Genomic DNA, 21,686 nt, shown 5'->3' on the forward strand with positions numbered 1-21,686 from the left:
CTCCTCCCTCACGCCCTCCACCTGCAGGGACCCATTCGGTGTTTCATTGTTGAGAAATGAATTCTTACTTTTGAACATGCCCCGGTTTTAAACCATGTGACATCCCGTGTTTAAGAATCAAGATGCGTTTTGGATACATGTTTCTTAAGGACGGGATAAGTTGTCTCCCTCTGAAGTCTGCAGAGACCGGCACAGCCTCCCGAGGCCCGGGTATCCTCAGCATCACTAAGTGACACATCGGGGCACAGCGTGTGCCGCCTTCCCTTCTACAAAAGGCCGGATTCGCGGGTACCACGTTATCTGAGAGCAGAGAAGAATGGGAAGAAGGAAGTCGTCCCGCCACCGAGACACCTGCGTTCCTGGGCCCTCGAGCACTTACACGCTGTCCTTCAGAGAGGAGAGGTAGGACTCCGTGTCTGATGCAGGTATATCCCAGTCGAGTCCCGACAGGTAACGGTAGACGTAGGAGAAAGTCTCAAAGGGAATGCGCGCAGGCCCCCCCTCGGGGTCAGCAGTCAGGATCTCACACAGGTGCTTCATCGCAGTGTTCAATGACTAGAAACACCACAAACCAGGTGGAGAAACGGTTACTACCGGGATTCACTAAACTGAAAGGAAAGACAGCAGCAGAATAAACACCTGAGTACATTTTACAGAAGTTCTCTCAAAAGTACATTCTCGGTGTGAATTAAGAACTAGGGGAATTTATAATTGCCTTAAGAAAGAAAATGAAAAGGGTTGATCGAGATGTATTGTAATTGGCCTGAAAAAAATTTGATTCCCAGATTTTATTTTATTTATTTATTTTTTAAATAGAGTTAATTATTTTATTTATTTATTTTTGGCTGCGTTGGGTCTTTGTTGCTGCACGCAGGCCTTCTCTAGTTGCGGCGAGCGGGGGCTACTCTTCATTGCAGTGTGCGGGCTTCTCATTGCAGTGGTTTCTCTCACTGCGGAGCATGGGCTCTTGGCATGCGGGCTTCAGTAGTTGTGGCACATGGGCTCAGTAGTTGTGGCTCACGGGCTCTAGAGCGCAGGCTCAGTACTTGTGGTGCACGGGCTTAGTTGCTCCGCGGCATGTGGGATCTTCTTGGACCAAGGATTGAACCCGTGTCTCCTGCATTGGCAGGCGGATTCTCAACCACTGTGCCACCAGAGAAGCCCCCAGATTTTATCTTATGTTAAATGGGAATGACTCTTACAGCAGAAATTAACACAACACTGTAAATCAACTATACCTTAATAGAAAAAAATCTAATGGGGAAAAAAATAAAAGAATTAAAAAAAATTTTTTTTAAATGGGAATGACTTGGGACATCCCTGGTGGCACGAATATCGAGCAGCTGCCACTGTAGGGAGGACAGAGCTCAGACAGCAAGCCTAGGAGACAGACTAGAACCCTCCAGAGAAGCTCCCGTGGGAATGAATCTGGGCTGCACTCACAAGGAGAAACAGCAAGAAAAAACCAGTGGGATGGCTACAGAGGACAGTCCCCAGGGGAAAGGTGCAGGTTTAGGGAAAGTCACACGCAGACCTGCTTGACCAGAACAGTGACTGTGGGGGAGATACATCCCATGGCCTCAGGGACACGCAAAGGGCTGGAGCCAGCTCTGTGTAAATTTTAAACAACACATTCATTCTCTCTCAGTTTCTGCGGGTCAGGAGCCTCGGCACTGCTTTGCCGGGCCCTCTGTGAGGCTCCAATCAGGTGGCAGCAAGGATTTGGTTCTCATCCAGAGGCTCGACTGGTGAGGGATCCACTTGCAGCCGCCCTTAGGGAAGGGCAGAACTCACTCCCTGGGGCTGTAGGACTGGAAGGGGGCTGAACCCTTGCTGGCTGTTGGCCGGAGACCCCCCTGAGCTCTGAAAGGCTGCCTGCAGTTCCCGACACGGGGGTCTCCCTGAGGTCCTCTTACAACACGGCAGCTTGCTTCTTCGAGTGCCAGGAGCTGGACCAGGTTCTCATGGTCAGTATCAGAGAAAAATCACCTGTGCTTCCGGCAGAAGGAGAGGAAAGGCAGGGGGACTGAAACGAGGTTCTTGCACAGAAGTTGCGAATGGCTGGCACCCTCCACGTCCCAGGGACCCTCTGAGAGCCTGACTTGGCATCTCATTTACTCGTTACGGTAACCTCATGAGATGAGGCCAAGGGGGCCCAGAGAGGCTGAGTAACTTGTCCCAGGTAAGCCAGCTGGGACGGGATGCAGGCAGCCAACCTCCTGAGCTTGGCCGTGACCACCACATTCCACCACTGCCAACAGTCCCTGGGCTGGCTCGGGGAGCGAGTGACAGGGCTTACACATGCCTGGGTTCCAGGCATTCGGCTGGACCATAGGAGCACATCTCCCCCATCGCCATCAGCTGGGACTCGGGGCGTCTGCAAAGCTACCAGCCATGCCCCACCCCGACCGACAGCCCTGCTGAGACAGAATGCACTGGAGCGGGGTTGGGGCAATGGCACAGTCCTGAGAGTAGCCCAACTCTGCGGGCAGAACGATGCTCTAGTTAGAAAAATGACGGCATTCATTTCTCCAAGGAAAACTGCCCACGCCGGGCCCCCGACAGGCTGTCCTGAGGGAGGACTTGGTGAAAACAAAATTGTGTATTTTACTGGCTCCTTGCTTGAAACGTCTCAGGGACGCACTGCTACGTTAGATGCTGCTGTTTTAGCCCACACAGCGGAGGGCAGTCGTCGCGAGGGCGGGGCCTGGGGCGGTGGGGGGAGGTAGCCGGTGAGGAGCCTGCACAGGAGCGCTGGGTGACTGACGTTCCAGCGCTTCCCAGGAAGAGCTATTTAAGGAAAAAACACATCAAAGTGTTCTGGCATCACGTCCCTCTGCAAGGGCGAGATGACATTACCAGTGTTGACGTTTCTGACAAAAAGATTTGCAGCAATTTCTACACCCAAAAGGATTCATGAGGCACCTTGCCTGGTTTGGAGACTTTGTTTCCTACAACAGATTTCTCACTTCCAAGGGTTGTGGGCTGTCAGGCTACTTGCTCACCAGCCACAGGGACGGACCCCTCCCTGGCCAGCGCCCCCTTCTCCAACCGCCTGCCCATTATTCCCTGGTTGGAAATTCGTCCAGGAGGAGGTGGCTGCACTTGTCAGCAGCCCGGCGTGCACGCCTGAGCCGGATCCCAAATCCAAGCGGAGACGCACGAGAAACACGGGCGCTGCGGCCTCCTGAGCATCTCCAGCGCCAGTTCCGTGGGTTTTTCCAGTTTCAGAATTACAGCTGCTCTCGTGACGACACCATGAGCCACCTCACAGCTCCCGTCACGTCCCTTTTAGCTGCAGGAAAATAGCAATGTGGACAATATCCTGACTGACCCTTTGAACAGAGTCAGGACCATGGGGGGTCTCTCTCCTGCCCTGTGGCCTGAGCTCAGGGTCACACAGCAGCACTGATTCCAAATCTCAGTTTTTAAAAGCCTACAACACAGAATTAAAATGAAAAAGGGGAAGTAACAACTGACGCTGCAGAAATACAAAGGATCATGAGAGGTTACCACAAGCAACTCTATGCCAATAAAATGGACAACCTGGAAGAAATGGACAAATTCTTAGAAAAGCACAACCTTCCGAGACTGAACCAGGAAGAAATAGAAAATATAAACAAACTAATCATAAGCATTGAAATTGAAACTGTGATTAAAAATCTTCCAACAAACAAAAGCCCAGGACCAGATGGCTTCACAGGAGAATTCTATCAAACATTTAGAGAAGAGCTAACACCTATCCTTCTCAAAATCTTCCAAAATATAGCAGAGGGAGAGACACTCCCAAACTCATTCTACGAGGCCACCATCACCCTGATACCAAAACCAGACAAAGATGTTACAAAAAAAGAAAACTACAGGCCAATATCACTGATGAACATAGATGCAAAAATCCTCAATAAAATACTAGCAAACAGAATCCAGCAGCACATTAAAAGGATCGTACACCATGATCAAGTGGGGTTTATCCCAGCAATGCAAGCGTTCTTCAGTATATGCAAATCAATCAACGTGATACACCATATTAACAAATTGAAGGAGAAAAACCATATGATCATCTCAATAGATGCAAAAAAGCTTTCAACACCCATTTATGATAAAAACTCTCCAAAAAGGAGACATAGAGGCAACTTACCTCAACATAATAAAGGCCTTTTATGACAAACCCAGGGCCAACATCGTTCTCAATGGTGAAAAACTGAAACCATTTCCACTAAGATCGGGAACAAGACAAGGTTGCCCACTCTCACCACCCTTATTCAACATAGTTTTGGAAGTTTTAGCCACGGCAATCAGAGAAGAAAAAGAAATAAAAGGAATCCAAATTGGAAAAGAAGAAGTAAAGCTGTCACTGTTTGCAGATGACATGATACTATACATAGAGAACCCTAAAGATACTACCAGAAAACGACTAGAGCTAATCAGTGAATTTGGTAAAGTTGCAGGATACAAGATTAATGGACAGAAATCTCCTGCATTCCTATACACTAATGATGAAAAATCTGAAAGCGAAATTAAGGAAACACTCCCATTTACCACTGCAACAGAAAGAATAAAATACCTAGGAAGACAAAAGACCTGATGCAGAAAACTATAAGTCACTGATGAAAGAAATTAAAGATGATACAAACAGATGGAGAGATATACCATGTTCTTGGATTGGAAGAATCAACATTGTGAAAATGACTCTACTACCCAAAGCAATCTACAGATTCAATGCAATCCCTATCAAACTACCACTGGCATTTTTCACAGAACTAGAACAAAAAATTTCACAACTTGTATGGAAACGCAAAAGACCCCAAATAGCCAAAGCAATCGTGAGAAAGAAAAACAGAGCTGGAGGAATCAGGCTCCCTGACTTCAAACTATGCTACAAAGCTACAGTAATCAAGACAGTATGGTACTGGCACAGAAACAGAAATATAGATGGATGGAACAGGATAGAAAGCCCAGAGGTAAACCCACACACATATGGTCACCTTACCTTTGATAAAGGAGGCAAGAATATACAATGGAGAAAAGACAGCCTCTTCAATAAGTGGTGCTGGGAAAACTGGACAGCTACATGTAAAAGAATGAAATTAGAACACTCCCTAACACCATACACAAAAATAAACTCAAAATGGATTAAACACCTAAATGTAAGGCCAGACACTATAAAGCTCTCAGAGGAAAACATAGGCAGAACAATATGACATAAATCACAGCAAGATCCTTTTTGACCCACCTCCTAGAGAAATGGAAATAAAAACAAAAATAAACAAATGGGACCTAATGAAACTTAAAAGCTTTTGCACAGCAAAGGAAACCATAAACAAGATGAAAACATATACACACTACCAAATGTAAAATAGATAGCTAGTGGGAAGCAGCCCCATAGCACAGGGAGATCACCTCGGTGCTTTGTGACCACCTAGAGGGGTGGGATAGGGAGGGTGGGAGGGAGACGTAAGATAAAGGATATATGGTGATACATGTATACGTATAGCTGATTCACTTTGTTATACAGCAGAAACTAACACAAAAATGTAAAGCAATTATACTCCAATCAAGATGTTAAAAACAAAAACTAAAAAGCCTGCGACCCTTTGTTTCCTTATCCTCGCAGCTTTCCTAATTTACAACGTGGTCCTGGGGCTTATGGCCGGTGCCGCAGGGAGACACACATTCTCCAGTTGGCCGGACATGGTGCTGGAGTGAAGCCAGGCCATCAGGCTGAAGGGACGGAGGGGCTACCAGGCCCAGCATCCGCCAACCCCACCCCCCTTCCCCACAGAGGAGACGCTCAGCCTGTGGGGCAGTGAGCCCGGGGGCCCACGATCAGCTGCTTGGCCAGCAGAGGCAGTTCCTAAACGTGCCTGCGGCTGGACGCCTGCACTCACGTCAGGGCCACATCTCTGCACTGGCCGCAGGGGTGGGCGTCTCAGAATGGACTCGAGAGGCCCAGCGGGACCCTGAACGGGGGGCCCCGGGGAGAGCGGCCGGGAGCGAGCCAGGCGCTGCCTGCAGCGCACAGGGCATCTCGACGAGTCACAGACAGCGGACCCAACAGGCGGAGTGGACGCCGTGGAGTGGACGGGGCAGCAGGAGTCTCTGTGGCGCGTGCGGGCAGAGCGACCAGACTGCAGCTGGTCCAGAGCCAGAGCTGTTGGGAGGCTGACACAAAGATTTCTGGGGTGCGGATCACGTGAGGATATAAAACGGTATCAGCGGGAAGGCCTAGGAGATGTTACTCTCTGACACGGTGTCCCAACCTGAGGGCGGCGCACTCCCTGGGCTACAGGGGTATCCTCAGGGGCCCCTCCACCCCCCGCGTCTACCGGTGGCGGCATCTCCGGAGCCCGTGGTCTGAGTCCGAATCCTGCCCGACCACCTCCACCTGCGGCGCCGAGCCTCTGCCCACAGCTCGCCACCCTGCGATTCGGAGAACAGGACTCTCCTCCAAGGGCTGCTGGGAGGACTAAAGAGAAAACAGACAAAGGGCTCCGAACATTCCCGCACCTGGTAAGAACCCTAGAAATGCTGGCCGTTCGTAAGCAGTACGTTCTGATGGGAAATTACGTGACACACGCATATGTTGGCAGCTGTACACACGGAGGGATGCTCTCGTGAATGACGTGCAAAGGCTTTTCAAACCCGAACCAGAGGCAGGTGGGTAGTTTGTCATTACGGGCTTTGTCAGTCGTGTGTGGGTGCAATGGGGACTTGGGCCACAAGTTTTTACATTACAAAAAAGATGTCCATACTTAAAAAAACAGATGACAAATGTTGATCCACCTCTTAAATGCTTAGGATCCCTGATGGGGCTGCAGAAACCTAAGGTGAAGATCACAACACAGACTTGTTTTCGCTTCGCCCGGCAAGGGAGAGGTGCCCACAGACACAGCCAGCCCCCGACGCTCCCCCACCCCGTCTGAAGCTTCGATGTGAAAACCAGAGCAGCGCTCAGGGCTTCGATGACGTACCAGACATCCCTCCACGGGCAGGGGGTGTCGGGATGCTCGGCACTCGGTGAGGCCCACAAAAAGCCACACTGACAGACATCCGTGGGAGGAACAAAGGGTGAACGACGCATGTGGTTCAGACATCTGAGGTTCCAATCTTTGCAGAGAACTCGGTTCATCTGACTAGAGTGGCTCCGAAGAGCAACTGAAGAGCCACAAGCCGTGAGACGCCGTGGAGTGGGCGGGGCAGCAGGAGTCGCTACGACACGTCCAGGCAGAGCGACCAGCGTCCAATTTCACAGCAGTCCTGTGTGCGACGAGGTGGACAGCAGTGACCCACGAAAGATTCCTCCTCACCTCCCTTCTTCATCTGCTCCTTTTTGAAGGTTTTCTTTTTGAAGCATAAAGACAAATGCTAAGATGCCAAACTAGATGAAGCAGCGTCTCCCAGAGGCCACAGCACCGTGCTCCGGAGGCATCTCCAAGCCACCCCGCCAATGCGGGCACTCGGTGCATCAACAAAACAAGTGTCGCCTTGGGCCTGGCTCCTCCTGGCCCCCGGGGACCCAGAGCACGGCTGTTAGCCCTGCACTTGGGGTACGGGGCGTGGGCAGGCCAGGGCAGAGCTGGCACCTCAGGCTGCGAACTTCACCTGGATATGAAAGTATGAAAGGTTCCCCGCTTTCCACAGTGAGAAGGGGGCCACTGGCACCAGGAGAGAGTCAAAGGCCAACAGCAAAGACTCCTGGCAGAGGTGGCTTCCTCAGGGGACAGGGCAGGGTCCCACGCTGGCTGACGGGGATAAGTGACACGTTATAGGAAGAATAGAGGAGCCTGTGTGTGCTGTTTCCCTGTCCCTTCCTCAGTAGTCACTTCAGAAAGGAAGCTCCATCCTTAACAAATGTCTCCATCTAGTGTCACACCTCACACACAGTAAGAGGTCTTATCTTACAAAACAGGCTTGGTTTGGTTTGAAATCTAATGGCTGATTCTCCTGATTAGGGAGGTAGAAATTACAAAGATGGATCCCCAAATATGAAATAGTGTAACTTCTCATCATTATAAAAATCTAAATTTCGGGGCTTCCCTGGTGGCGCAGTGGTTGGGAGTCCGCCTGCCGATGCAGGGGACGTGGGTTCACGCCCCGGTCCGGGAAGATCCCGCATGCTGCGGAGCGGCTGGGCCCGTGAGCCATGGCCACTGGGCCTGCGCGTCCGGAGCCTGTGCTCCGCAATGGGAGAGGCCCAGGTACAGAAAAAAAAAAATCTAAATTTCACAACTAAGTTTAGAGGAGCAAACCATAAAATCAAATATTAGTTATTAATTTTATATTATTAAAATCTTGCTTCCAGAGTTCCAGATGAACAAAGCAACAAAAAATTTCCTCCAATAGGGCTTCCCTGGTGGCACAGTGGTTGAGAATCTGCCTGCCAGTGCAGGGGACACGGGTTCAAGCCCTGGTCCGGGAACGTCCCACATGCTGCAGAGCAACTAAGCCCGTGCGTCACAACTACTGAGCCCGTGAGCCATAACTACTGAGTCTGCGTGCCACAACTACTGAAGCCCGCGCACCTAGAGCCCATGCTCCGCAACAAGAGAAGCCACCGCCATGAGAAGCCCGTGCACCACAACGAAGAGTAGCCCCCGATCGCTGCAACTAGAGAAAGCCCGCGCGCAGCAACGAAGACCCAATGCAGCCAAAAATAAATAATTTATTTTTTTTAAAAATTTCCTCCAATGAAACCCCGCTGGGATTCTCCCTGGTGGCCTCTGAGCCTAGAGGAGGGAACTTGGTCTGAGGTGTCCAGCCCAGGGCTGACCGCTCTCTCTATGGCTGACCGGAAACACCACCTGTGGGCAGGTACACAGCAAAAGGGAGCGACCAGCCTAACACCCGGCTTCACTGGGGTTTCAGAGGTTCTCACTGGGACCACTAACAGAACCAGTAAATTTCACTATATTCACAGAGTGCAGAGGAGATGAATGAACCACGGCGTCTGTAATGATACAGATGAATAAAGAGAAATCTACTTGGGAATGAAAAAAAGTTCCAGAAGACTAGTAACAACATAAAGTTAAAACCAACTGAAATTAAATGATGTATTTCTTGGGGTCCACATGGGATCAATGGGAAGCGTGAGATCAGGGGAGCTGATGCTTCAGCATGGGATCAATGGGAAGCGTGAGACCAGGGGAGCTGGTGCTTCAGCATGGGATCAATGGGAAGCGTGAGACCAGGGGAGCTGGTGCTTCAGGTGTGGGCGGCAGGGGGATGGGGTGGAGGTTAGTTGCAGGCAGTTAGTTGTGTTAGTGGTCACGCGAGGTAGTGTTACATAAAGTAATTCTTAAAAGTTAAAACAGAATTAAGGAGGCTGATGCGTGGACCCGAGATGAGGGCACCCCATGAAGTGAGGACTAAGAGTTAGCCAGTTACGTGCTCTGGGGTCCAAAGACTGAAGGGAGAGGGTAGCAAACTTTGCTCGTCTCTGCAGTAAAGGGAGCTAGCTCTCTTTTCTCAACCCCTTTCTTCACAAACTTAAAGTGGTAACTTTCCCTGCACTTGACCCCTGTGTCTCACAGGGTGACTCAAATACTAAGGCTAAAGAGAGATTCTAGACTTCCACCCCCTCCCTACCACACCCACCTCCCTTAAGGAACATCTGTGTCTTCATTCCTTTTTCTTCTTCGTCGTCTTTTTTTTTTTTTTTTTTGGCCGAGCCACCTGGCTTGTGGGATGATCATAGCTCCCCAACCAGGTATCAAACCCATGCACCCTGCAGTGGAAGCACGGAGTCTTAACCACTGGACCACCAGGGAATTCCCTGTGTCTTCATTCCTAAGTTGTATGAGTTATACTTTTTAACATCAGCAAGGTATCTACAGTATTAGTTACTAATAACAGATTTTAACTAAAATAGAAAATAATTTTATGCCTCTTTGCACAGATGAGGGCAACATATTATCATTTACCAAGTGACATGTAGTTTAATAAAAGTCACTGATGCATTCTCTTCTAAAAACTAAACACATTTTAACAGTATCTATATGGTTTGTCTACTGTTAACATGTTTTAAATTGAGGCATTCATAAGTACTTAACTTCTGTAAACTAAAGTAACTATAAGCCTAAAATTCAATAAACATCTGAAAAAAAATGGCTTTCTAAGACAAGAGATTACTAAAGTAATGAAAGTGTTCCTTCAGTTACTGAAACACCTAAATTATTTTTAAGCCAGGCCTATGATCACACAGAATTATTAATATGCTATTTATAGGTACATACCCCACCAAGCATGCTGCATCCAAGTGCTAAAAATTTTATCTCCTCGATTTTGTTTTCGCAAGGATCCAACTGCAAAAGAGCTCTGAATTTTTCTACTGGCAGGCACAGATTTTTCCATTTCTGCTCAAGATCTGCTAATTCCACATATTCCTTGTGGCTACACTGTTTAGAAAACACAGCATGACACAATCTACGTTAAGTTTAAAAGCCCCAAGAAGTAATACAACTCTCTTGAGGACTTAAACAGAGCACCCATCCCCTTTCAAAGATGAACTCTGAATTCACTGCACCATTAGCCCTGGGGAGGGGAGGGGGGCATGTGTGTGTCTGGGGACAGGGGATGCACAGGCAGAGAAGGGGGCTGGGAACTAGAGACTGGCAACAAGTTACTTCTCAAGAGAAAAAAGGACTGGGAAACAAACATGGCATAAAGTTATGACTTAATAAAATGGGCACACAGACATGGCGTACATGATTCTCTATTGTCTGCCTGAAATACTTCACAATACAAATAAAACTCCAATAAATCAAATAAAATCCAACCCTGAAACATGCTAACAGTTAAATGGGATAAATCTCAACACTGAAAATAAATTTATTCCTTCTACTCTTTTAGACAACTTCATGAAAATTGGTAACTCCTGTGATCTGCTAGCAATATTCTGTATGAAAGAGGTTTGAGCAACTTTAGCATGTCTTTTCCCAAACTACCCCTTGCAGTGGTTATTCGTTTTCCCTTAAACTAGACATGGGAAAATCTAGAAAAACTAGAAATGGGAAAATCTCGTTTCCAGAGGTCACTGCACCCCGAAAAGGAACACAGGACTTCGAGATGTATAATGGGGACGAGTCGCTTTAAAACTCAGGGTTATACCACTGATGTTGTTTTTAGCAATACAGCCCAATCATTCAGATAAAATACACTTTCTATGAACTTTCCAAGTGAGATGGTGGGTCTCGAGAGCTCTCAGGAGGGCTGGAAGCCAGACGCCCGAGGGCAATCTGTCTTTCAGATGAAGAAGGTGGCGTATTATCATGTTAGCATAGTTTTTATAAACACGTATTTCAAGAAGGATCTTGCAACTCCCATGTCTAAAATTTCATATTTTCAGATATTTTTCTTAGTCTAGCAGCCTCTTGCATCTTAATTCGGTATTTGAAAGAATTTATATTTCTATATAATCATGAATAGCTATCTTGGGTTCTTTAAACCAGAGAAAGGCCCTGAATCCAAGATTCCTTCTTTGAATAAACCTTGAAGGTTTACTGCAGGGAAGGCAGGGCTTGCATGGAGCTTTCTGCGGCGTTTTATCTCAAGTTCAGCTGACTGATAGCAAACTCTTATACCTGCTTGTGCAAAACTTTAAGGAGTCCTTGAGTCAGGCCTGTGTCTGTTTTCTGAGTGGCCATGGGCATTTCGATTCTGTCTTTTACAGGAAGTGGATCTCCTCTTGACAAAGCTGAAAAATACCTATAACAACGACAGACATCTCTGAAGGCTCACCAGCACACAACCAGCCCCTGAATTCATGTACTTCTGTCAATGAACCCAGAGGGCGACAGTGACGAGGGAGGACAGTGCTGGGTGCCCTGGCCCAGCTCCTGTCCCGGCTCCTCCACTCAGCTCTCCGACTTCACCTCCACCCGTGCCTCAGTTTCTCTGTCTGCACCGCATGGACAATGGCAGCCGCGATCTCAGGACCCCGGTAACAGGTGCTACACTTATCCAGCGAACGCCATCAGAGTCCTGAGACTGCCAGGGGATGTGGAGGTCAGGGCCCCGCATGACCCGAGTGCAAGGTCATGGTCCGTCATGCCACTTTGACAGTTGGGGGGCTTGGCCTTGCTTTTTGAGGGGCTTGATTTCAAGCACCTCTGCACCTATTCAGCTCTAAGGCACCCGGAGCAGGGAAATCACTGTTTGGCTAAGTCAGGTGCGGACCTCCCCCTACCCTTCACTTTTCCTGCCTGGTTTTTTTTGGGTTTTTTTAGTATTTTTTTTCCTTAATTGTTCCCTTCTGGGACACAAATATTACTGCTTAAATTGGGAATAAGCTGGGGCACAGAGACAGTTTGGGGCAACAAGTCAGGAGAGGGTGTACACCTGGGCTCTGGCTGGAGGGGGGCAGGGTGCCAGGCAGGGTCCTTCTGTGAAACTTACTCCCCTTGGGCACGTGTCAGCCGGGGCTGGCGGCTGAAGCCACATCATCTGCTGCCCCCATGACTTTACCTCCATCAAAGAAATGACATATCCAGGAAAACAAAACACTAAATCATCCAGGGCCACAGGTAATAACTTAAAAGATATGAGTAGGGCTTCCCTGGTGGTGCAGTGGTTGAGAGTCCGCCTGCCGATGCAGGGGACACGGGTTCATGCCCCGGTCCGGGAAGATCCCACATGCCGCGGAGCCGCTGAGCCTGCGCGTCTGGAGCCTGTGCTCCGCAACGGGAGAGGCCACAACAGTGAGAGGCCCGCGTACCGAAAAGAAAATAAAAATAAAAATAAAAATAAAAGATATGAGTAATGATGGTTACCAAAGGGGAAATGGCGGGTGGGGAGATAAACTAGGAGCTTGGGATTAACATACACACTGCTCTATGTAAAACAGATAACCAACAAGGACCTACTGTAGAGCACAGGGAACTCGGCTCAATATTCTGTAATAACCTATATGGGTTACCTATATGGGTAAAGAATCTGAAAAAGAATGGATAGCATCACTTTGCTGTACAGCCGAAACTAACGCAACACTGTAAATCAGTTCTACTCCAATAAAATTTTTAAAAAAGATATGAGTAAATAGAGACATCTCTGATGTAACAAAATGTAGATAAATAGGTATTTGTTAGGCTAATAGAAATGTTATATCTCATCCCCTTCTTCTCTCTCCACCCCTTCTTCTCTCTCCACCCCTCAAATTCGACTTTGTTTTCACGCTTTTAGGACAAGTCCGGTCATATTTTGTGAATTTAATAGTCTGAGAGAAAGCTAAAAGGCAGGCAGTTAGACAAACGTGGACCTCAAGACCTACAGGGCCAGGTTGAGGGGGTGCTTCACTATGCCATGTTCCAAATTAGGGTTTTCAACGATTTCGCGGACTTTACTCCTCACCACGCGTCAAACCAATCACCAGGCTCGGCCCAGCCTCTAGCGCAGCACCCCTTCCCCCAGGAAGGCACTGGCAGCGTCTGGAGACACTTCTGGTCGCCACAACTTGGGGTGGATGGTGCTTCTGGCACCTGGTGGGGGCAGGTCAGCAGGCCGCCAAGGACCCTCTAATCCACAGGACAGCCCCACGCCCCCCAAAGAGATGTCACTCCAAAGCAGCCATAGAGCCGAGGTGGAGGAAGCCTGCCTGAGTGGCCAGGCCAACTTGTGTCACATGCCCTCCAGTATAAGGCGCACGTGAGCACAAGCCTTCAGGACTCAATGACAGCATCACGTACAGCCAATTAGCCGCTGCGTCGTGGCAGAGGCTGGGGGTGAGGCTCGTCTGAGAAGAACCCTCCCCTGAATGCGTGCTGGAACCTTCCACAGCAGTCTCTTCCAGACGCACCCTAGCTTTCTGCTTTGCTTTCCGCTGCTTTTCCCTTCCTGTCGTGGCCCTCGTGTTATACGCTGTTTCCTCTTCTGCCTTGTCTTAACCCCAATCGCTACAAAATCTTTCAAAGACCAACCCTCTTCTGGATGACATCCCTCCCTAACAGATTCTGTTCTGAGAGAGTTGGGATACATGACTAATGCTTGCTTTTTCTCCTAAACTCCAAAACTGCTCTTAAGAGTAATTAGCTGCATGGAACATTCAGAAATTTCTCGATTAAGCCTTTTAAATTAAAATGAAGCTTAAAATAGTTGTCTCTAAAGTGTTACCAAATATAATGTTCCAAGAAAAAATAAGATTAAATCTTGGAATGTTTGGTAGAGAACAAATAAACTCTTATGAATCAGTTGTATCTCTTATTTAGGCTTGAATAATGGTTAATACTAGAGGCCACAATTTTGGGCAAGAACCTTGAGAGAGTCTTTCAGAAGCAATAGACAGAAGCATTTGTCAGAAGGCAAAGTGCTGGATTAACCAGTAGCCTCTGGTGGCAGGTGCAGTAAGGGCCCCAAAGATATCCTCATCCTAATCCTGGAAGCTGTGGATCTTCTTTTACACGGTAACAGGGAGTTTGCAGATATTGAGTGAGGATTTTTTTTTTTTTTTTTTGCGGTACACGGGCCTCTCACTGTTGTGGCCTCTCCCGTTGCGGAGCACAGGCTCCGGACACGCAGGCTCAGCGGCCATGGCTCATGGGCCCAGCCGCTCCCTGGCATGTGGGATCTTCCCGGACCGGGACACGAACCCATGTCCCCTGCATCGGCAGGCGGACTCTCAACCACTGCACCACCAGGGAAGCCCGAGTGAGGATTTTGAGATGGGAAAATCATCCTGGATTACCAGGATGGTTCCTAAATGCAATCACAAGTGTCCCTAGAAGAGGGAGGCAGAGGTAGATGTGAGGATGCCACAGTATTGACGATGGAGGTATGCCAGGAGCCAAACAAGGCAAGGAATGCAGCTCTAGAAGCTGGAAAAGGCAAGGGGAGGGATCAGACTCTCCCTAGAACCTCCGGAGAGAGCAAAGTCCCACCAATATCTTGACTGTAGCCTGGGGAAACTGATTTTGGACTTTCGGCTTCCAGAACTGTAAGAGAATAAACGTTTCTTGTTTTAAGCCAACATGTTTGGTGGTTATCTGTTAACAGCAGTCATAGGAAACTAATTCACTTTGGTCACACGGTTTAGGGAAGGTCAGCAAAATTTGACAGGCTAGTTACTAAAAAATATTAAGTTAAATTTATACTGATTCTTGGGACCACAAAATTGAGTTTCCGAGTCTGAATTTGTTTACTGAAAAAGGACAAAGAGCCTTCCTATAAAATCAACAGGGTTTATTTTAATGGTTGTAAGGTCGGTTGAGTTGTGACTTTTAAAGTATTAACGTCTGTTCCTGGAAATGGTTAGAATGTTTGCTGCAAGAAACTGCGAAGATTCATGTGTTGTGAACTAAGCTGGGCAGTTTGACCTTATAGCAGCCTTGGGATGGTTACCCCAACATGAACCAGCCCTTCTGGTTCCAATAAACTCAACAGGTACCTAATCCTGAAGGGTTCTCTGAAGACAAGGAACATCATCATAAGATTCCTCCTTGTAAAAATCATTTCACAAATAAAGAAACTGTGATAGTTTGACTTTGTAACACAATGCAGAAACTTTTTACTCAGTGTAACTGCTTTATAAATTTTAGTCTACCTGCATAAATACCACTCTCCAACAATGGAGCTGTCATTGCTTTGTAGATAAATGAGCATTTTGCAGTAATTTCTGGTCTCGTGGTCAATAAACCAGGATGTTTCCTAGATGATACTTCGGTGTAGATACCACCAATGCTAAAGTGAAAGTTTTGCCGGTACCCTAAGTGTCCCGAGCGTTGGACCACTGGTCCAGGAAGGAGGATTCACTAGGCACGACTGGGCACGGGGACGGGCCAGCTCTCCCAGGCGCTGGCCCTGGGGCGCTTACCCCGCGGACCACTGCAGCACGTCGGCGGGCTGGGTGCGGATCGCAGCCTTGGTGAACTGCTTCAGGATGTCCGGCAGTTCCGGGGGAATGTGGATCTGCTGCGCGCAGAACATGGTGTCGGGAAGAGGCATCGCTCTCCGCAGACCAGGACCAAGCTGGGAAGAATCAAGGTGTGCTGCGGAGCGAGAAAGGGAGGGTTGGTCAGCCTGGGGCGCGGGGGAGACACGACGGCCACGGGGCTCAGGGGCCGGGGTCCCGGGTCCGGTGTTTGGAGCCTGGGGGAGGACGGGAGTTTGGGGCGGGACCGAGGTCCGGGATCCTGAACCAGGTCGGGGTTCCGGGTTTAAACTGGGCCAGGCCTGGCCTCCCGCCTTTCCCCGGGTTTGGGGTGGGGCCGGGGCCAGGGCCCGGCCGGAATCCTAGGTTTGGGGGCGGGCCGAGAGGCCGGCTTCGTGAGGCGCGGACGGCCGACGAGGGCTCTTACCCGTTCCTCCTCGGGCTCCTTGTAAAATGAGGACCGACCGCCAGTTCTAGCAACAAACGCGACGCGGCAACTAGAGCGCAAGCCGCAGCTACTGCTTCGCAGCGGTATCCAGGCAACCGAGACACGCGCGGGCCCTGCCCCTCTGGCGTCGCGCACGCGCACAGGCCCCGAGCCGAAGCCGGCCTCAGGCCGGTGCTGGAGGCGGGGGCGGAACGCGCCTGACCAGTGTGGCTTCGGCGCCCCCTCTGCTTTAACAGATAGCTCACAGCTGCACGAGCGGAACATTTCTCTTAGGAAAGGGCCTTTTGATAGGTTTCCCACTGCCAAATGTGAGCGGCGAATTCACAAAGGGCCCCCCCCCCCCTTTCCTTGGCAAGGCCTCCATGAAGCTCTGGAGCGAGATACCTCGTAGACTGCAAGGTAGGAAGCCATTAAAGTCCTGGAGGCTGGTGTGTGCGCGCAGCACGGGCCTCCCAGAAGGAATCTGGCCCCTGCCTTCCCAGACTGACGTGTCTGTCCTAGACGTGTCTGACCTCGACGCCTTCGCAAGTGCTGTTCCCGTGGCCCAATCGGCACCACTTAGTGAACTCATTGGCAGTTCAAAAGCCACTTAAGAGTTTAGACAGTGGGCAGTTTCCAGCTAAAAGAAGATTCTATTTAACTTGTTTTCCTAAGTAAGATAGGACGGTTGAGCCAATCTAATCGGGTCTAGGAGAAAATAAGCTACCTTTTCCGATACAATAGTTTTGGGTCCAGGGGTAGGAGAAACTGTTCCCTTCTGGTGGATGCTGACCAGGGCAGCGTACAAGGTGTGAATCCTACCTAGTTTAGGGGTCTCCTGGCTGGCTGCTGCAGCTGCCCTTAACACCCACACTGAATGAAACAGGCCCTGAGACCCACCTCCCCTTGCTCACCTCTCGACACGAAGGTGAAGAACTAGAATGAGCTGTCTTCAGGAGGGGCCAGTGACAAGCCCTCCTTCCTTCCCTAGAGGTATCAATCCCCAAACACAACAACTCTACTGGGCAACTTACCTACCAAATGAAGACACACACGTTTCCAAGTTAACAGCATTAGCAAAACTGAAAATAGGCACTATTTAATGTTGATGACGATATGGGAAAACGAGGAATCTCATACACTGATGAGAGGAGTGTTAATTATTACATTTGGGGGCAATTTGGCACTTTAAATATGTTTGATGATTTAGCAGTCTTCTAGGAATTTATCCTACAGAAATACTAGTAAAGTAATATGGACAAAAATGTTTACTATAGCATGTAATAAAATGGGTTAACCAATTGCCTTTCAGAAAACTTAAATCATAATCTTATCCACACAATGGAATACAATACAGCTAAAAGTTTAAAATGGGATAGCTACTTATGTACTGACATAAAAAGATGCTCAGAAATATAAAGTGAAAGAAGCCACCTGCAGAGCAGCCCAGGGCACGTACCACCCGTGTTGATAAGAGCATCAGTGAACGAATGCTTATGCAGAGCACAGTCTGGAAGCAAACACCAAGCTACTGACAGTGCTAACCTCTGGAGGATGGCTTTCAGGTTTTATTTTAACCATATATACATTATTCTGATTCATTCATTTATTTACTTACCCAACAATATTTATAGAACACCCAATATGTCCCAGGACTGTCCTGGAATACAGTAGTAATCCCCAAATAGTTTTTTTTTTTTTTTTCAATCTCTGGAGCTTACATTCAAGTGAGGGAAAAACATGCAAATACAAACAAGATAGGTAAACTGTACGTTAATATGAAAGAGAAAAATATAGCAGGAGACAGGAATGCCCAAGTAGCTACAATCTCAGATAAGCCTCCCTAAGGAAGACATTTTAGTATAGAAACAAGGAGGTTGGGGAGAGCTTGGAGGAAGAATATTAAGGCATGGCAAACAGCAAATGCAAAGGCCCTGAGGTTTGACCTGTTGTGGAAAAGGGAAGGCTGCCTGGAGCACAATAAACACAGGGGGTGATGGGGCAGAGGGTGTGAACTTGTGAAAAGTTCTGTTCTGATTGCTTCTATCTTCTAAGTGAATTAGGAATAAAAATCATCAGCCAAAAGTCAGGAAGGTAGAGAAGGTGGCACTTTGAGGAAGAGGAAGGTGTGAAATGGTCAAAGACAATGTATGAACATAATACTTTTTAAAACTGAGGTGTAATTAACATTCAGTAAATTGCACCAATTTAAACTGCAGTTTGGCACACCCTGACATGTCAAACCAGAACTCCATCAAGATAGTGAACACATCTGTCACACACGTGCGTCCTCTCCGCCCCGTCTCTTCACATGCCTGTGAAATCCCCCCACGTCCCTACCCGCAATGATCTGCTTTCTAGATTGCTGTAGGTTACTCGGTATTTTCTAGAATTCTATATAAATGAAAAGTACACAGTACACTTTTTGTCTACTTCCACTCAGCATCATTTTGAGATCTGCCCAAGCTGTATATACGGATAGTGAATTGCTTTCTGTTGCTGAGCAGTATCTCATTATATGGATAATCATTTATCCATTCATCAGTTGATGGGCACGAGGATTGCTTCCAGCTTTGGGTTAGTACAAATAAAGCTACTATGAACACGCACGTGTTTAAGTCTTCATACGGACTTACATGTTTTCTTTTGGTGAAGACCTAGGAGTGGTAAGTAAACAGATTTTAACCTTTTAAGAACTGCCCAGCTATTTCCCAAAGCAGCTGTACCATTTTACATTCCCTCCAGCGGGGCGAGTTCCTGGTTCCTCCACATCCTCCCCACCACGTGGTATGGTATTTTTAGTGTTAGCCATTCTCATGGGTATGAACGGGCATCTCATTGTGGTTTTAATTTGCATTTTACTTATGGCTAATTCTGTTGAACATCTTCGCATGTAATTTGCCATATATATATATATATAGATCCATATCCTCTTCAGTGAAGTGTGTTAAATATTTTGCCCATTTTTAAAATGGGCAAATAGGTTTTCTTACTGAGTTTAGAGACTTCTTTATTCCGAATGCATTTTATCAGAAATGTTCTGTAAATATTTTCTGCCACTCCATGTCTTGTCTTTTTTGTTTCTCTAAACATTGTATTTCAAAGAGCAGACGGTCTCAATTTTGATAAAGCCCAATTCATCAAATTTTTCTTCTATGGATTGTGCTTTTGGGGTTACAACCCAAGGTTGAATATTTTCCCCTTGGTCTTCTTCTAGAAGTTATATAGTTTGGGGTTTTAACATTTAGCACTGTAATCCATGAGTTATTTTTTACAACTGTTGAGATACGGATCAGGTTTTAATCTTGTATCTGGACGTCCAATTACTCCAGCACTATTTGTTTGACTTCTGCACCTTTGTCAAAAAGCAGCTATCTGTATACGTGTAGGTCTATTTCTGGACTCTCTTTTCTGCTCCATCACACCTTTGGATTTGTGCAGCTAGCAGAAGGGATTGCTCCATTTAAGCAAAGAAAGGAGTGAATGAGTGGGGTTCTTGGGTATGAAGCTTCTTGTCCTAAAGAAAAGTTACTGAACAAACATGGAGAAGCAGAAAGACATGGCACTGTTACATATGTAAAGGAAGAAATTTCAAAATGACCATTAGACAACGTAAAGTGGGTTACTGCTGTTGACATACAGACAGTTGTAGTGCCATGTGGGACTGAGCAGAAGTAGACTGCAAGAGGGTGAAAGAGGAACTGTGGTGTGGGTGTGTGGGAGGGGTGCCTGTATACACAGAACAGGACCTGAGCGCCACCAGGTCATCACAGCCTCGCCCAAGGTGAGTCCTTTCTGTGTTCCTTGTGGCATTTGACTCATACCTACAATGGAAACTTCTGCTCATTTTTTTGTTCTTTTCCATTCTAACTGGGCTCCTTGAAGGCAGACCCCATACCTCATTCTACTACAGTACTAAGTACAGTGCTGGAAACAAAAGAGACACCAAAAAAAATGAGAGTGGGGCTGGGGAGAATTCACCTCCTCAGACCCTCATTTCACTCGTGATGTTGGCTCTGTTCGCAACAAGAGTGGCTGCAAACTGCACAGTGGGAGGAGGGAATTCATGGCCACTTTCTGAGATTTCACTGTACAATTTCCTTTGCAATAAAGTTCAACTTCACAGATTACACATGCCCTATGGATCAAATAGCATTTCACCTACCACCACTGCATTTGAAATAAATAAAAATGCATAAATGATTTTTCAAAATCATAGAAAAAGTTTTGAACCTAGAAACAAAAAATAGAAACAAAAGGATCTCTTCACAAAGAGCACTTTAAAAACCTCAAGCAACCCTTTCCTTTTTCTCTGATACATATGATCAGTACGTGAAGTGGACTTTTACTCTATCCAAATCTCCACCTAAAAGACAACCTGGTGAAACTTTACACTCAGATCTTGTAGTGGAGGCGCAGAGCTGGGTGGCATCCTGCCTGTGGCACAAGAAGGGCTTCGCTCTTCCCAGTGAGGATGGGCTGTAACCACAGTGGAGGGAGAGAGGGGGAAGGTGTGTCTTCTGCAACTATACTTTCAAGTTCCTACTTAGAACGGAGTAGCTATAATCATATGTAACTTGAGTTTTTTCTTCCATAATTATTATACTTTTAACAATCTGGATTATCTGCCTGTGCCAACTAATAAGGCACATTTCATAATTCTGAAGCAATCTTGCAACAAAGCAAAAATAAACCAAAAAAACTAGGCTACAACTAACGTTTTTATTCAATTTTTCTCTCAACTCAGAAGGCAACAAACAACCACATAAAAAAGGGAGCACTTTAGAATATATACACATAAAGTTGGTCTGGGTATCTAAGGTATTTAATAGAAAACTAACATCCCAACTAAGTAAATGTTCTATTCATTGAGCTTCTACAACAGTCATTTCTAGGCCTTATGGTCATTACATTTTCATTTAAGGTACTATATTAATTTCATGACTACAAAATGAGGCACTCATACAAAATAGATGGGAATGAAAACAGATGTATCCTGTCTTATCTTTATGTTGTATTAAATGCCAAAGATATTGTTGGGGATTACCTGAAAGAAGCCCTTACTCGTGATGGCTGTTTTATTGATTAAAAAAATGACACAGGGCAGTAATGGACTGAAAGGAAAACATCTGATTGAGGGGCACGTTAATTAAGTAGATACAAGGAAGTTAGAGAATCTCCACAAGTGAGGCTTCAGTAATACCTTTGTAGTAAGACAGTCGTTTTCTTCTTGATGGCAACTGAATAGGTAACATTCTAAAGGAGTATTTTAAACATAATCATTTAATTTTACAATATAAAAAACTTACCACAGTAAGTAGAGAGCTTTAAAATACTCAATCCTGAAAATGAGAGTAAGTAGCTCACTTGCAACGTTTAAAAAAGTGCCAGTGTTCTTATACT

At 47.1% G+C, this 21,686-nt stretch overlaps 1 protein-coding gene across 1 annotated transcript in view; it reads right to left on the reverse strand.

The window, feature by feature from the left end:
• Nucleotides 1–16,428, reverse strand: part of ROPN1L (rhophilin associated tail protein 1 like) — a 19,926-nt gene extending 3,498 nt beyond the window's left edge. The window contains exons 1-5 of the mRNA XM_024767198.1: nucleotides 16,284–16,428; nucleotides 15,800–15,974; nucleotides 11,580–11,703; nucleotides 10,233–10,394; nucleotides 380–555 (exon numbers count right to left, since the gene is read on the reverse strand). Of these exons, the coding sequence (XP_024622966.1) occupies nucleotides 380–555; nucleotides 10,233–10,394; nucleotides 11,580–11,703; nucleotides 15,800–15,930 (593 nt within the window). The 5' untranslated portion in view covers nucleotides 15,931–15,974; nucleotides 16,284–16,428. The remainder of the gene's footprint in view (nucleotides 1–379; nucleotides 556–10,232; nucleotides 10,395–11,579; nucleotides 11,704–15,799; nucleotides 15,975–16,283) is intronic.
• Between the last annotated feature and the right edge of the window lie 5,258 nt (nucleotides 16,429–21,686).

This window comes from Neophocaena asiaeorientalis, unplaced genomic scaffold, assembly GCF_003031525.2.
Source record: "Neophocaena asiaeorientalis asiaeorientalis breed wild unplaced genomic scaffold, Neophocaena_asiaeorientalis_V1.1 scaffold112, whole genome shotgun sequence".
Lineage (NCBI taxonomy): Eukaryota > Metazoa > Chordata > Mammalia > Artiodactyla > Phocoenidae > Neophocaena > Neophocaena asiaeorientalis.